The following is a 16965-nucleotide window of genomic DNA, read 5'->3' on the forward strand; positions in this document are numbered from 1 at the left end:
TGCTAAAGCAAAAAGGTAAAGGCTGTTTTCCTGAAGCAGACACAGGTGAAAGGATGTTTTGATATAGCAAACACACGAAAGGATACTTGATAAAGGAGTATCATCATGGCCTCCCAGACAGTGGGAGATGAGCACTAAGCATTGGCTTGGTTTGCTCCATTCCGCTATTCTTTGCTATCGACAGGCATCTATTGGATCGCCTTCCATAGCATTGTTGAGCTCAACTTGTGGTAATGCCGCTGCCATTGAGAGAAACTTGCTCATGAGGTTCTTGCAAAAGCTTGCTGCTTTGTTGGCCTCACCTCAGGCCTGTTGGCGAGCCTGGCATTTTCTTCAGCACTGAACTACAGCTGCCTGGGTTCTGCCTGCTGAAAGGACTGGACTGTAGCTGCTGGTTTGTGCCTGGTGTCTGCCTGCCTAGAGGTCTGGTCTGCAGCTGCTGAATCATATTTGATGTTTGCTACAGGACCGAATTGCTGAGAAAGAAGATCAATCTTGCCTCCAAAGAACTATTGCTGAACAGGTCCACTTCCCCCACATCCTAATAACTTTCCTCTTCTACAACCTCTGCTGGCTAGAGGAGAGGTTGAACCCATATTAAAAGTAGGTTGTAAAAAAATTTATGCCTACACTGGACAGTTAGACCCATAGGCATCCCTTGACGCCTCCGTGGGAGAGGCCTCTTGGCTTCTCCACTCCACTCCCCTCTGTATCCATCACACTCTCAGAGCACCCCTGTTTCTCTTTATAGTAGTTATGCTTTTATTGAGTCACGTCTGTGTCATCATCAGACTCCAGCCGATGGGAGGCGGCGATGGACTTGGTACTGCAGGAACTCAGTCTTTATCTGTGGGACAAGGGAATAACCATTAGACCTGCCTCAGTGCCGAAGTACACTGCAGTGCGGAGGGAGGAGGCCCATGTTTGGGGGTTTCTCTGAATGTTTCTGGGTTGGTAGTGGGGTTAGAAACTCAGACTGGAAGAAACAATAGGTTCCGGAGCTACAAGCTAAGGCGGGTGCTAGACACAGAGTTGATCTTCTTCCAACTTTCAAGATCCCAGGAAGCAGGTATGACAGAGCCGAGGAGTCATGGCTAGAGCGACATAACGTAAGACATAGACCTCAGCCTCTTGTCCGTAAAAGCCACCTTCTGGGGAGCACTCAACGAGTCTGCCTCACCCATCTGGGCCTTAGTTTCTCCATCTGTGGCATGAGGTTAAGTGGGATGATTCACCAAGATTCTCTTAACATAGGAATTGGATGAAACCAGAAAGTAGAACTCCAAGTTCAAGGAAATGTAACTGAGGTCAGAGTTCAAATCCACGTCTCTTCTGCAAACTGAATTGGGTGAAGAGATCTACTTGGCTTGTTTCCTAGTTAGGAAAACCCTCCACCCACTGAACTACATGCCCTTAGGACACACATGTAATAACCCCTTTCTTTAGTGGACTTGTGTTATTATCATTCAAAGGTGTTTAGAATCAAATAGGTACAGGGACACTTGGCACCTCCAAGTCAGTAGCCAGGACTGAGCTCTCCCTGGACCCAGGTGTGTGTGGACCCCAGCCCTTGTTGTGTGGTAGGTAGACTGCTGGGAGGACAGGGTTCCCTTGAACTAAGAGGGCTGATGTTGGTATTTGAATGTACGTATCTCACTTCCCCGTGAACTATTCCTTGTGGAGATCCAGGGCCACGCCACAACCACCTGTGCAACCTCAGTGGGCAGGAATTCAGCTTGGAACTACACTAGCACTTACTGAAGGAGTCAGAGGCTAAAGCGGTCCAGAGCTGGTGGCCTAAGAAAGGCTCAGGGTAAGCTCTGCCAGTATCAGGGGAGGAGGGTATGCTTGTGTGTTAGGGACTGTCATGGTAGCTTAGGGAGGCTGCAGCAGAGCGAGAAAGCCCCGAGCAGCAGGTAAGGTCATGGCAGAGGGTCCAAGAAGCTGGTGATATTTAGTCTTACCTTGTTTGTTACTTTGGTTATAAAAGTTTTTATTGCTAAACAGAGACCCCTGGTGATAATATAAGAAACAAATTAACTTAAAGAAACGGAAGGAATCCAGTGTGGGTCACAAATAAGCCAGACTGGAGAGTGATCTCTGATCACTGAAAGTTGGGAAGGAGGAAGGCAGAGCCTTTTCTTGACTTTCTCACCAGCATGAATAGGTCTTGAATTCCCTGGCTAGAATTTCATCTAGAACTCCACTTCTAATCTCAGGTATCTGAGCTTTCGAAAGCCTCCTGCATCATGGCTGTCACTCCTCCCCCTTCCCCATTTACAGATGGAGACACTGAGGCCCCAGAGACAGAGACCTTGCATGGTTTTGGTTTGATGTTCCTCTGGCTTGTTTGGGGCAACCCAGTGATTCAGTTCATGACTACCCTAGACACAGTCTATGCCACTCCAGCTATGGGCAGCCACTGTACCCCTGCCGTGGGTAGGAGGCCGGGGTGTGAAGGGGTCACCTAAGAGCCACCCTGGAGGTAGGCAAGGAGGACATCTGGTTTTACCCAGATTTAGTAGAGGAGGCTGGTATCTCAGGCACTGACATATCTGGGTCCAGGGTGGCAGAGGGGAAGGGACCACTACTTATTCCTTGGTGGACTATTTTAGAAACATCACTGTTTGTCCCTTTCCCAGGGGGAACTAGTCCCTGTCTAAGCCAGGGAGAAGGGGCCATGGTGACTTCCTTCCAAAGATCTGTGGAGCCCAGGATGAGAACCCCCTTACCTCTTATTTTGCTCGTGCTGTGTGTTACCTCGAGTCACATCTTTATAGGATGGTGGTGGCCCCAGTGACAGACCTTTAAGTTCCATAGGTTTGTCAGGAATGAGAGGGGTATCATCCTTGTCCTGCAATAGAGAAATCACTGTCCTTATTGGTCTAGTACATGGTGTGATCAGTTCTTTATAAAGCGTGTCTTGGCAGGGTCACTTTCGAAGTCTCAAGCTCTACATGAGGCTCAATGAGGAAACTTCTAGATGTCTATGTGTGAGAGTCTTCCCAACACTGATTGAGGAAGATCCACAGGGGAGAGCTGGTGGAGTTCTAGTTCTGCTCCTGAGTCCTGTTGACTGTGGGCAAGTTGTTCATCCCACCGGGTTTCCCAACGTGGGCTGGTCTGCTCCAGCTTTAGGAGGTGGTGTGATTTCTCTACGCCTTGGTTTAGTTAACTGTGTAGTGGCAAGCACACACCTCCCTGAAAGAAGTTGCAATAAAGCTATGCTTATCTGTGTCTCGATAGCTCATACTTATCTAATTACATGCAGATTAAAGCAGCGCTCCACAGAAGGCCAGTATCTCCTGAGTGCCCAGCCCGTGAGTCTCGCCTGCTATCTGCCCATTCTGAGCTCTCTGCTGCCTCTCCATGCCCTGAGGGTTAGTCTACAGGAAGGCCTCACCTCTGCATGCGGGCATTTCATCCTACAGGCTGTAATGGCGGTGGACGCCGACAGGAAGATCTCCAGGAAGGTGAAGCAGAGCAGAGTCAGCTCTAGTCTTTGGATGTAGCTCTGCAGGGGGTGGCAGGAAGATAGGACAGGGTGTCTTGTCTGTCACTTGAGACTGGCAGGCAGATCCTCAGAAGAAACAGCAGGGGTCCTGATCCCCTCAGAGGGTAGGGAGGAATCATGCCCTATGCCCTATGCCCAACCAGGCACATAGAGGGTGGGGGGTTAGGTGAATGTTTCTTGAACATGGGGACCAGAGAGTCTCTCAAGTCCCTGGGAGAACTGGAAGTGGCCCTAAGGGTCATCTGAACAACTCTCCTCAGCGGTTGGAGTTGCCTAGACCTAGAGAGAAAGTGTGTTCTATTGCAGGGTGTGAGAGGGGTAAGCTGGGAACCACTGGGGCAAAGCTATTGACCAATCATCCTACAGGCTGTGATGGCTGTGGGCCCCGACAGGAAGATCTCCAGGAAGAGATCCACATGCACCAGGGAAGCACGAGTGCGTATGCAACTTGTGTCACTTTGGAACCTGGTCGAGAGGCACCTAACTTAGAGTGGCAGTGTTCCCTCCTGCTGTAGAGGCAGCAATGGTGCAGGGAAAGAGAACTGGGTGGGCTGTTGCAGGCCAGGCTTTAAGTCCTCTCCACCCTGGACTTGCTGCATGGCCTCTGGCCTAATTTTTCCAATTTGAACCTCAGTGTTCACTCTCATAAAATGGGGGTAGCAAAGAGGACTTAGCCTGTTCTGCAAGGCTGTTGGGAGGAGGTGCTTTAGCTGTGGAACCAGCAGTTCTAGGGCGTGGTCTATCAGTCAACTGGCTGCTCAGCACCAGGTAGGACTTCCAGTCTCTCTGGGCCTCAATTTTCCCATATGTAAAAGGAGGACTGGACATGGTGACTTGAAGCGCAGTCCAGTTTCCTACTGTTGACTCATCAGAAGGCCGGCCATGTTGCTTCCACCATGCCTCCAGAAGGGTGTGTACAGATTGGCAGTGCCTGGTTCCAAGATAGGTTTTATGAATGGCGATTGTTTCTCAGCCAAGCTCAAGGCTGTTCCCTCCTTGGATTCAGAGAACTCAAGAGGGGAGGGGAACTCACTGTGGGGTTGGGGTATGGTCTCCAGATTGGCCATGGAAAAGAATTCTCCAGAAAGAGGTCCTTGGCAATGACGAAGAAGCCGGCCAGGGCGCAGAACAAGCTGATGACGTTTGCTACCACACACAGAATTTTCTGCAAGCAGAGTTGAAATGTTAGAGCTGATGGCCAGAGCTTAGTGATCCAACTCAAGGCCCTCCTTCCAGGAAATTGGTTTGTGACATCCTCACCCCCATCTGGAGGCTCTGCTTGTCTTGACCTCAAGGCTGCTAATTCACACAGCAGTCCCTGATAGCTGGGGAGAGCCCTGGCATGCTCATCCTCTATTGGACACATTGGAAGGACCAAGAGGTACATGAGGCTTATACTAAAGAAGGATGCATTATCATACACTCCCCAGTGAGTATCCTACAGCAGGTTCGCCAGCTCTCAGAGGCTAACACCCTGAGGACCGCACAGGGAAGGGCAGAAAGACCCCAAAAGGATTCTGTTCTTTAATCCCCCAGGATCTTCCCTCCTCTCCATCTATCCTGCTGGGGTTCTGAAACAGGGCCCCCTGTCAGGCAGGTCTCTGCCAGGCATTTCCTGCCTCTGCTGGGTCACATGCCTATTCTCTATGCCCCTCAAGAAGCTCAAGGACATGGTAGGACTTAAACTCCAGAAATAAACCCTTGGGCTGCAGTGAGGAGAGAGTGTGGAATGACTCCTCCAGGTCACAGTTGGTGGGGATAGAAGTGAACTCTTAGGAGAGGGTATGGGTTGGAGAAGGTGAGGACCTGAGGGGTATTTAGAAGTGGCTTTAGGACCTGGGAAAGGGATGCAGAGCCAAGTGGTCCTCAGGCTGGTGGCTTAGAGGTTTAAATTGCCATGCAATGAATGAAGTCAAAATGTGCTAGATTTGCTCTGAGGAGCAATAGGCAGTTAGGTTTTGTGAGGGAAGTAGGCATCACAGTTCTCAGTGGTGCAGGCAGGTAGGTTGTCCTTGCTCAAGTAAATAACTCCCACCCATGCTCATGGAGGTAATGCTAATTAAAACACAATGGGACACAAATCCCAAAGCAAAGCAAAGCAAAGACAAGACGTGAAAGTAGGAGGGGGACTTGAGTGCTGAGGGAGGAAGAAAGGGTTTGGTGGGAGGCAGAAGGCATAAGAGAGGATAAGACGGGAGCACAGCATACGATCAAAGCACACAATACATATGCATGAAATTGTGAAAGAATAAACAAAGATTGGACAGGTTTGGAAGGAAGCTATGATGCCTAATCTTCACTGTTAACTTGAGTGGACTTAGAATCACCTAGGAGACACACCTCTGGACACGTCTGTGAAGGTATTCCAGAGAGGTTTGACTGAAGAGAGAGGACCCATCCTAAAAGTAGGTAGCGTCATCCTATTGGTGGGGGAGGGGTTCCCAGGCGGAATAATAAAAAGGGGTCAGGTGAGCACCAGCATTCATCTCTCTGCTCTCTGGTCCACTCGGATGTGAGCAAGCAGCCTCCCACTCCTGCTGCCAAGTCTTCCTCACTACAGTAGCCTGGACCCTCTTAAACCTTAGGGCACTCTCTGTCAGGCATCTTGAAAAAGCAATTAATAAAGAAGCCAAGGTCTGTTCTGGATGGAGGGGTGGGTTCCTGGAGCCATTCCTGAGGGGGCAGGAGCTCTAGTTGGGGCGCCCCTTCTTCCCTGTCAACTCTAGTCAGTTGTCTGCACCCGGATCCTCTCAGACACCTTCTTCTATCCTGAAGGTACATTCTGGTCACCCCTGCATACTGATGCTCTTGTCCCTCCCCCTAGCTTTGAAAGAAGGATCTCAAGGTACCAACTCACCAGAGAGGTCTTGGGAAATGTCACTGTTGCCGTGGCTAAGATACCTGAAATGAGAAACTGCAGACCAGGTTTAGAGGTCAGGAGAGACATCGAGGTACCTTGAGACCACACAGTCCCCTTCATTCTCTAAGAAAACAAACCCCTGATGGCAGGTGAGGTAGAGAACACCACTTGGACAGAGCAAGCCCACTCCATGGAGCCTCTCCCCTCAATGTGCTTACCCATGGAGGACACAGACCTCTAACTTCATGCAGGTCACAACTAGGTCACAGTAACCACCCTCCCTCAACTTCGCTCCTGCACTAGGGAGGGTTCTGAGGGTTCTGGTTCTGAGGCCTAGGGTATTTCTGATCTATCTAATATATGTATGCTGAGTCCTAGCTATGTGCCCTTCCTGCGGAACACGGTGTGATAGGTATCTCATGTGTAGAAAGACCTGTTACTGTAATAGGAATGCCAAGCTGGGGCAGTGGGGATGGAGGACTGAGGGGAAGCTGGGGGTGGGGGTGAAGACATTTGCCCAAGAGGATACTATGGAGCTGGGGCTAAGTGTGAAGGCAGTTTTCAGGGCCAGGACAGTGCCCTGGAGTCCTGGAGGAGCATGGATTCTCTGGGGGATGGTGTGTGTGTGTGTGTGTGTGAGTCCCATATTGTCTCTCGTTCTGGCTGATGGCCCTGGAAGGACAGGGGTTATGGATCATAGCTGTGTGTGGCAGCAGAAAGAGCCTAATAAGAATGAAAGGCTTTGACTACACAAGGCTGGGTGCTCAGAAGCCTTGTGAACCTAGCCCATCCTGGCTCTTCTCTCTACTCACACACATGGTTAATTAAAGGAGGGTCCACAGGTCCCATGAGTGACGGGCATTATCTATAGAGAGTGGAACATAGAGAGGGAAGATGGAGGCAGGTAGGCTTATTCTCATGCCTCTTGGCTACACTCAGCCTCTAGTGCCAGGGCCTCCCAGGGGCCCTGTATCCCTGTACCCACTGATTCGGGCTCCTACTCACAGAAACAGCTCCCCAGAGTGGATACCAGCACTTCAACACCACCAAGTGCAGATTCTTGACTGTGGAGATCAGGTAACCACCAAAGGTCAGGTGTGCAAAAGCAATGGCGATGTGAAAGCCCTGGGTGGGAAGCCAGAAGTAGCTAAGGGAGATGGCAAATGGTTAACCCTACATAACTACCAGAGCCTAGACCTACTGGTGGGAGTTCCTTTCCTTACTTCTCAGCGGTCTTGGTCATCAAGGAGGGTGCCCCCCCCTCCCCAGGGCCCAGTGGAGGGACAGGCAAGGATGTCAAAATCCCACCAGGGGCATTCTGTTTTGTCTCTGCATGGCTGGCATCCTGGACCCTGTGCCCACTCCACAAAGCACCAGCCTTCCTGGCGTGTCTGTCTAAGTTTTAGGATGAGTGTAACTGGGATCTGAGGGCTTCCTCCTTAACCTCTTCCCTGGGTGTCACCTCCCTACTCACACCCAACTTCTGCAGGAGACCACTTCCCTCCATGGGTTTCTCAAGGCACCCATCCGGAACCAGATGCTGGGGCTGGGCCGCTTTCTGTGCAGGCTGGGAAGGTCCTGGGCTCTGCCATTGAGAGACTTGTCCAACGCCACTGCTGGCAGTCACTGTGGGAACTTGTCTAGACATTGACTCTGGTTGGAAACCCTGGCTGTAGACCAAGAAGAAGAACTTGTTAGGGTTGAGCTTGTGTCTGAGGCTTGGATGCAACTCTTGCTGTCACCTCTGCCCCTGGACAGTGGTGGCCTTGCCCAGTAGCTTTTGACCTTGATTTGTTTTCAGATGGTAAAGCAAGGCTTTTTATTAGAGGTGAGGACACACACACACATAACAAGTACACACAGAAAAAGACCCTCTGCCAAGCCGAGTGGGGATTCAGAAAGTAGAAGCCCACTGACTTTGATTTAAACAATCCAGAGCCTAGGAATGTTCTCAGCCTCCCTGGGGTTGAAGAGCAATGACGACCAGATGAACTTCATGCCTACCCAGTACAAGAGGGAGCTTCCAGTGGCTACCTGGAAGGTAAGCAGGAGCTAGGGGTCAGGAGGCTTGGCTCATGTGAGCATTTTGTAAACAGTGACCAACCGGTGGGTTAGAATGAAACAACTGAAGGTGATGGGAACCAAGTCACGGTCCTTTGGTGATGTCCATGTCTCCTGGGTTTGAGGGGATAGGAGAGAGAAGGGAAGGAGGACCTGTGCCCAGGGCTTACTCTGAGCCCACATGGAGTCAGCGAGTCAGTATTTAACAGTGTCCACAACACCACACCCTCTTGAGTCCTTTCTTTGTTCTAAGCACTGATGCATCATCTGATAGTATCTGCATCCCAACCCTATGAGGGAAATAATGTTCTCACTCCCATTTTGCAGACGAGGCTCAGAGAAGCTTAGCCACATGCCTAAGGTTGCACAGCCAATAAATGTGAGTGGAAGCATGGTAAGCTGCCCTGGTCCCATCTTCTGTGTTCTTGGCCTGGGCTGCTGGTGGGACCCCTTGGTTGGTATCTTCATTAACCAGCAGTGACAGCTCCTGGCCTAGTGGGAATGAAGAGTGGGCATTTTCTTCTTGGGCTTTAGAAGCTGAACCCAGAGAGATGGCTGTGTGGCTCTTTTCTGTGAGCTGATCTGGGAGTTTCTGGCTTCAATGGTGTATCTTTCCCCAGGCCTTTCTGATGTAGCTGTGACTTCAGTGAAGCTTCTTGGGGGCAGAGCTGGGATGACCTGGGGTGTCTGGTGGTGGTGGCCATCTGGCCACTGGGGATGGGGTGGTGTCTACACCTGGGTACTTGCTTCTGTAGGCTGTGGCAGTGAAAATGGTTAAAATATCCAGTAAGGAATTGGACTCAAGAGTACCCTCTCCCAAAGCACATCCCATGGAATGCTGGTCCTAACAGAACTAAAGGGGTCATGGCTAAACAAGTTTAGGAAACCTTACACATCACCTAACCTTTTCAAGGCTCTGAGGACTCCTGTAGGAACATGCTCTGTTTGATACTAAGGCCATTTCCTACATTTAATTTGCTATAGAATCTTCTTCCTCAGAGTCCAGCCATACACTGCAGTTGATATTCTGTAGGGTCTGCTTTGGATTTAATGACAAACTTCCAAACCTCTGGTTCTAGGAGGTTTTTGGATATCTGATCCCACCTGTTGGTGTCTTCATGGCTTCCTTACAGTGGGGCTTGGGCTTAGGCTCTGATGTCAAGGCTTATTTCCAACTTAAATTGGAGTGGAATGATGCTAAGAGGAACTTTGTATACTCTTAGGGGGAAGGGGCCAGAGGAGGCAGACCTTAGACACCAGAGGGGAAAAGGGTGTGGGTTGTAAAGGCCCTTGCCACATTCCAAAATCAAGAGTGTAATGGCACTAGGCCATTGCCAACAGTGACTCTCTCTTGCTGTAGCCAATGGTGACTTTATCTTGCTGTTGGCTATAGGGACTCTTTCTTGCTATGTTTTTTTTTCTTTTCTTACAGTTTTCATTGCCTGGCTCCAGCCTTTATTTTTGTTCCAGAGTCATGTCCTTAAGATAAGGGCCTGACCAACAGGAAGTTGTCATCACTGGTCTGCAAAACACAGGCTGCCGATTGAGCCATGTCCTCAAGATAAGGACCACACAACGAGAAGATCAGCTACTGCTCTGAAAAGACACAGCCTTCTAACTTCCACACAAAGCTCCCAGACTGATCCTCTTGCGAAATCCCCCGCTTCCCTAGTCGTGAACTTGAGACCTTAATTTGCAATCGCTGTTCTACCGCTGTGAAGAGATACCCTTACAAAGGTAACTCTTACAAACGAAAGCTTTTATTTAGGGCTTTCCTACTGTTTCAGAGGTTTAGATCATTATCATCATGGCGGGGCGCATGTCACCATGCTGCCATGCATGGCACTGGTGAAATAGCTGAGAGCGCTAGCCTTGGCATGGACTTTGGAAATCTCAAAGCCCACTTTGACCGACACTCTTCCTCCATCAAGTTCAAACTTCCTAATCCTTCTAATTCTTTCAAACAGGGCCACTCTTTGGTGATTTAACATTGAAATATATGAGCCTTTGGGGGAATCCTTACTTACACTATCACAATGGCCAACATAGGCTCATAGCCATATCATAACATAAAATTGATTTACTCTGACTTCTATTTCAAAAGTCCCCATCATCTTTCAGTCTTAACACTGTTTAAAAGCCCAAAGTTCATAATCTCTTCTGAGACTCATGGCAACCACCTACGATATAAAAAAATCGAAACGCAGTTCACATATTTCCAATGTCCAATGACACAAAATACCTCTTACCATTCCAAAGGGGAGTGAAAGAGGCTGGTGAGGAAATAATGGTCCACAATGAGACTGAACACTGGCATGGCAAACTCCAAACTCCGCGTCTCCACATCTGATGTCAAAGTGCTCTTTAGATCTTCAGCTCCTTTTACCTTTGACTGCAGCACACTTCTCTCTCTGGGGATGGCTCCGTACCTAGTCCGGACTCTCCGTGGCAGGTATCTCACCATTCTGGCATCTTCATTTTGTGCTCTCCTGTGAAATCTAAGCTTCGTCTTCATAGCTTTGCTCAATGGTATCTTTGGGCCTCTATGCAGAGACAACGTTGACACATGCTTGTCCTCAGAGGCTTCTCTGAGCCGTGGAGGAAGATGTCACAGTCCCCTTCTTGTATCCTTCACTCTAAAACCAGAATTGTGTGGCCAACGCTGCCAAGTTCTGCTGCTTGACGGAGGGGAACTTGGCCCCCTTGTTCAGTTACATTTGCATGAGCTTTCTGTTCTTGGTTTCCTTCAGTGCTTAAGCTTTTCTCTAATTCCTTTTCACAGGTTGGAAGCTCAGCTGGGTAGGGTCTTGCCCTGAGGTCACTACTCCTCTATTTAGAATCAGGTCTTTCTTTAAACCTTTTATCTCCTTGAGCACTGGAATTGGCTCCAACACCACCTAGCCTAGTGCTCATTTTCTTTTCATACTTCACATTTTATATTTCTTTTTGTCAACCTTACTCATTTTCATTATAGACCTGCACAAAAGTGACTACTAATAACCACATACCATAGCCAAAGGTAAGCTGTCTCAAAACCATCCGTGCCAACACCATTGATCCAAAACCCTTCAATTTAGCCCTATGCAGAATTTTGGGACAAGGGCAGAAGGCGGTCAGTCACCTTCTTTGCTAAATACCACAAGAACAGTTTCCAGACCATTTACTACTAATATTCTTTCTTTCTGAAGCCTCTTGAGCCATGTTGTCATAATTCCATTTCTTCCAGCACCTCTGTCTTCTATGCTTCTGTTAGTAAGTGTGTTAGTTCCCATTAAACCCCACTTAAGGTGTTCAACCACTTTTCTAGTTTCCCCAAGTCTTCCATATTTCTTGTGCAAACACCATGGTCAGGCCTGGTACCAACTTCTATCTTAATTACTATGAAGAGACATCATGACCAAGATAACTTATAAACAAAAGCATTTAATTGGGGGGTTGCTTACAGTTTCAGAGGTTTAGTTCATTATCATTGTGGCAGGGAGCATGGCAGCATGCATGGCATTGGTGAAGTAGCTGAGAGCTTTACATCCTGATCCAGAAAGAGAGAGAGAGAGAGAGAAAGAGAGAGAGAGAGAGAGAGAGAGAGAGAGAGAGAGAGAGAGAGAGAAAGAGAGAGACTAGATAGACCTGGAATGGGCTTCTGAAATCTCTAAATCCACCCCCAGTGACACTCTTCCTCCAACAAGGCCACATCTCCTAATCCTTCTAATCCTTTCAAATAGTGCCACTCTTTGGTGCCTAAGCATTCAAATATATGAACCTATTGGGGGCTGTTCTCATTCAAACCACCACGTCAGGCTGCTAGCCCCATCAATAATGCTTCTTTCTCTCTCTTCAAACCTCCTCTCCTCTCCTGGTTTAGGTTTTTCTAGGAGTCCATCTTTTAAAGCTGTTGTTGGTAAGGCTCCTATAGAATGCTTGTGCCCTGTTGCTTTGCCCTCCTTATCTCCAGGTTGGGGCAGACTGCCTTGAGGTGAAGGTAGACTGGCAGGATGGGAGGGGTGGAAGGAGAATTTTTGGGTCTCCTCTCCCAGGCACCTCAGCCAGGTGAGGATCCACAGACCCAGCTGTCTGGTATGTTAAGGGACCTTAGGGTCTTGGTGATTAATACTAGGCTAAAACTTTCTGCAAATGTCTCCCGATTCCTTTGGCTGTAGGAGTCAGAGACAGAGTATCCTTCAACCTTTTAGTGGGCCAGAACTGAATCTTCCAAGCAGACAGGCCAGGCCTAGCCCTGGCTCTACTCCTGCACCTCAGTGTCTAAGTCTGTTTGTATGGACACACAGGATCACTAGTGCTTGCCTGAGGGTGGGCTGTGAGGATGGAATTTAGTTATAAAAGCCAGTGATACCTGCCCTATAGCCAGAATCTCACCTAACATCTGTCTGATTCTCTGTTAAGACAGGTCCCATTCTAATCTCCAGATGGGAAGTTCATGGCCTCCATCTGACTGCTGCTCAGAGCAGGGAGAGGAATCAGCTAAGGGCTCCTGATAGCTGGGAAGGTGGAGTGTAGGGAGAGTCACTGGGAGCCCATACTGCCCTTCAGAACTCTGTCTGCAGAGCAACGAGCTGGGTACCAGGAATGTGTGGAATGGATAAGATCCGTCCATGGGAGGTCTGGGGTAGACGGTTGTGCATGTGACTCTAAGCAGACAGTGCAGAAGAAGCCAAGAAAGCAGAGAGGGTAGTGTAGTATGTGTTTACACATATATGTGTATGTGTATATAGTATATGTGCATGTGTGTAGATGTGTGTATGGGCATGTTAGGCAGAGAAAGGCAGGAACTGAGAGGTCACACTGTGTGGCAGAGTGGCAATGGGCAGCCACCCTTAGAAGATTCAGTTTTCAGTTATGTTAAGTCAAAAGGGGCCCTGACATTTGCAAAGTGACCTTTCTTGGGGTCTCAGGGTTAGGCACTTGGTGTGAAAAGGAGGATCTGGGAAAGAGAGAGTGGACTTTCCTAAGTCTCTTTCTTGCTCTGCCATTTCCAATCTGTCTTTCCTTGTGCCCAAGATCCCAGGGTTAGAAGGGAAGGGGTTACATTCCTCTTAGTTCTCAGGATCACCAACTGGTAGTGGGCTGGGTTCCTGGTCGCAGACTCCTCCCTGGAGAGTGGCCTGTAGTAACCCCCCAGTAAGTCCACTTCCCAGGACTCCATAGCACGGAACATCTGTTCTCCAGCTGCTGCGGATTTTGCTTGGAAAACAGTTCCTGTTCCTTTCGGCGGGGAGGGTCATCAAGTCTCAGCCACTCACCTCCAGCTTGCAGCTACTGACTGACAGGCACAAGAGGCTGATCTCTTACTCGAGGCCCTGATGACCCTCCCTTGTTTGCTTCTACTGTGGAAAGGGGACACTCACCTGGCCCAGGGACCTCTTCTGTGGGCTTCAGCTGTTCCTTACTATCCAGAGCTGCCTCAGACAGAGCCAGAGGTGGAAATCAGAACATCTTTATGGCTTTAGACTTTGGATTCTTTTCTTTCTGGGACCCACCCCTTGCTTACGCTCCCAGCTAATCAGAGACGCATGTCTGGACTAGATCCTTCAAAACCAGTCTGCCTCCAAACCTGGACAGGTGAAAATCTGAGTCTCCTTCCTATGTCTGTCTCCCCTCGACAGCTGAGACCGTTAATGTTGCAGTGCTGACATTTCAGACGGTTTATGGAGAATCTGATGAAGAAGGATTGCCATGTTGGCAGAGGCAGCATTTGAACGATTTGATTATTAAAATTTTCAAATTTTTATTTGTGTGTGTGTGTGATTGACGTGTGTGATTGATGTGAGTGTGTGATTGATGTGTGTCTGTGTGAGTGTGTGTGTAGGTCAGAGCGTTTTGTGAAACTTATTCTCTCTTTCCACTTTTACACGGGTACTGAGGACTGAACTGATATTGCCAGATTGTGCAGTAACTTTAGCTTCTGAGCCACCTTTCTAGCCCCTCAAAGAATCTTTTAATGCTTTGAAAGTCAAAGTATCCACAACAGTAGGTACAATGGCCCCGCCCCCTACCTCTTGCATCCCTCCCCAGATTAGCCAGGGCCCTCCTTAGTTGACTTTGATCTCTGGTGGTAAGCAAGACACATGGACTGCCATCTGTGCAAGCATGGCGGTGTTTATCTTGAAAAGATATGGGTTTAAAAGGCATGGTCATGTGACCACAAGTAACAGGAAGCCCCGAGATTGAAGTCCAGCTGCCACCAAGCTTGCAGCCCATGCGACTTACAGAGGACAACTTATCAAAGGCGTGTCTGGATCTTGACCATGGACACGGTGAGATGGAACGCGTAGCTTCGAGCTGTCCAGTCTGTAGCGTGCAGAACTACATAACTAGTGTGCTTTTTCTATTTATCTTCTCTGCAGATTTTAAAAACAGAGAACAATTAATTGTTAATATTTAATACACATATTAGAGTGTTTGAAGCATATGCAGTTAGGTAAGTTTGTGTGTGTGTGTGTGTGTGTGTGTGTGTGTGTGTGTGTGTGTGTGTGCATGTGTGCTTATGGTTTATGTTTGGTGCATGTGAGCATGTGTGCTTATGGTTGCATGTTTGGGTGCTTGTGTGAGCATGTGTGCTTATGGTTGCATGTTTGGGTGCATGTGTGAGCATGTGTGCTTATGGTTGCATGTTTGGGTGCATGTGTGAGCATGTGTGGGTCCATGTGTGAGCATGCCCAGAGATCAATGTTGGGCATGTTTCTCAATTATTTTCCATCTCACTTTTTTTTTTTAAAAAATGACTTTATTGTTTAGTACATATACGTGTTTTTGTCCGAATGCATGGCTGTGCATTATTTGTGTGCCTGGTACTCACAGAGGTCAGAAGAGGGTGTCGGATCCCCTTGAGTTAGAGTTACTGACACTTGTGAGCTGCCATGTGGCATGTGAGTGCTTGGGAGGAATCAAACCTTGGTCCTCTGGAAGAGCAGCCAGTGGTCCTATCTACTGCTGAGCTGTCTCTCCAGCCTCTTACTGTGTGTGTGCTTGTGTGTGTGTGCATGTGAGTTTGTTTGACTGATGATGCCCCAAAGTGGAATTAACCTAGTTATCCACTAGGTTAATTGATTAAGTGATTAAGTAAATTGATTAAAGTGATAGAATAAAACAAAATGTCTATAGTATTAAATAATAATAAAATGAAAATATAAGATGTTACAGATAAATCTCTAACATTTCATTCAGTAAAAGGAGGCAGAGACAAAGAAACACACACACTATACAATTTCATTTGTGTGATGATTAAAACCCGGCAGAGCTAGTGATTTTTAAAGACAAAAGAATCCAGCTTTTTAAAAAGCTTCCCACCTGCTCTGAGCAGAACTGACTTCATCGGGGGAATAAAGCCAAGAATTTGTTTCCTTGTCCCACCCACCTTTGATTTTTAAGTATAGTCTCAACAATTGTGAAATGACCAACTAGGGAGCTAAGAGCGAGCTCGTGGGAGCAGTGAGAGCGCCCCCTACAGATTCTCCTGTGGAAGTACGGCCCTCTTTGTTTTTGATTGGAAACTCAGTCTGATGACTGAGGGGTTGTCCTTGGGGTGTCTGATTAGAATGGTATCGGAATGAGGGCCCATAGACTAATCCTCGTAGCTTTGTACCACCTTTAGACTGCCAGAAGGCCACCACTGTGTGTGAACTTCTGACCTCCAATCTCCAGAACAGTGAGGTAAATGAACTTCTCTCCTTCATTTTTAAAGTTAGCTCCTTGGGTATTTGATGATAGATCACTGCTGCATCCTCTGTAAAGACAGAACTCTCTGAGGTTAGGCAAGCTATGACTCTCCAACAGAAGCTATTGAAGAAATACTGACGTAAGCTCTGACATCGTTTGGACTAGGTTTTCTCTCAGATTCTTAGCCACAACCTCTGCTCCTCATCCTGAAACAGAAAAGCCTGTTACCAGATGATATTTTGAGATCTCTTATTCCTGTCTGTCTCAGCATAAACTTGGTTGTGGTTATTGTGAATTCTGAGTCCTTAATCAAGATATGAAGGAAATCGTGGGAGATGACTCCCTGGAATGCTGGGAAAGGCACAGAGCTGATGATGTAATGACGATCTAGATGGTTAGAAAACAGGAATCCGAACCAGACTCAGGTGGGAGCCTGGGCAAATCTGGTAAGACTTTGCTGTGCTTAGAGTCAGTAAGACTTGAATCCATTAGCATTTGTTAAAGTCTACTTGTGGTTCACGTCAGCACTCGGCAAACAAGTACATAGGTTACATTGTTGGGGAACTTCATTAGAGTTATCCTCTATGCACATGCTGATAGTATTTGAGAAAAAGCACTGCCTGTAGCATTTAGGCCTCCAAAGGCTTCCTTTGTTCTGTTACCTGCCCATCTTAACTTTCAACCCCGGGTCTCTCATGGAACCTGGAGCTCACTGATTCAGATAGATTTGTTGGCCATGTGAGCCCATGATTTTCCCCATTCTGTGCCACTCCAGTGCTGGGATTGCAGACACGGGCCACTGTGCCCAGCTTCTCACATGCATGCTGAGCGTGCCGACTCAGGTCCTTAACCTCGG

General features: G+C 48.1%; 1 protein-coding gene across 1 annotated transcript; it reads right to left on the bottom strand.

The window, feature by feature from the left end:
- Positions 1 to 746: 746 nt before the first annotated feature.
- Ms4a10 (membrane spanning 4-domains A10) lies at positions 747 to 13876 on the bottom strand. The gene is made up of 8 exons (XM_032895353.1): positions 13799 to 13876; positions 7849 to 8044; positions 7380 to 7499; positions 6372 to 6428; positions 4548 to 4679; positions 3404 to 3514; positions 2761 to 2854; positions 747 to 847 (listed from the first exon to the last, which is right to left on the bottom strand). The coding sequence occupies exons 2-8, from the start codon at positions 8020 to 8022 to the stop codon at positions 837 to 839; spliced, it is 699 nt and encodes a 232-aa protein (XP_032751244.1). The 5' UTR covers positions 8023 to 8044; positions 13799 to 13876; the 3' UTR covers positions 747 to 836.
- Between the last annotated feature and the right edge of the window lie 3089 nt (positions 13877 to 16965).

The sequence above is a fragment of the Rattus rattus genome, chromosome 2, assembly GCF_011064425.1.
Source record: "Rattus rattus isolate New Zealand chromosome 2, Rrattus_CSIRO_v1, whole genome shotgun sequence".
Classification (NCBI taxonomy): Eukaryota; Metazoa; Chordata; class Mammalia; order Rodentia; family Muridae; genus Rattus; species Rattus rattus.

Coding starts and splice junctions, on each gene's coding strand:
- Ms4a10 (XM_032895353.1), bottom strand. CDS start 8,022: ATGTCTAGACAAGTTCCCACAGTGACTGCCAGCAGTGGCGTTGGACAA. Junction 4,680..6,371: donor CATTTCCCAAGACCTCTCTG/GTGAGTTGGTAC, acceptor CTCTGCTTGCAG/AAAATTCTGTGTGTGGTAGC. Junction 2,855..3,403: donor TGAAATGCCCGCATGCAGAG/GTGAGGCCTTCC, acceptor TCTCTATTGCAG/GACAAGGATGATACCCCTCT.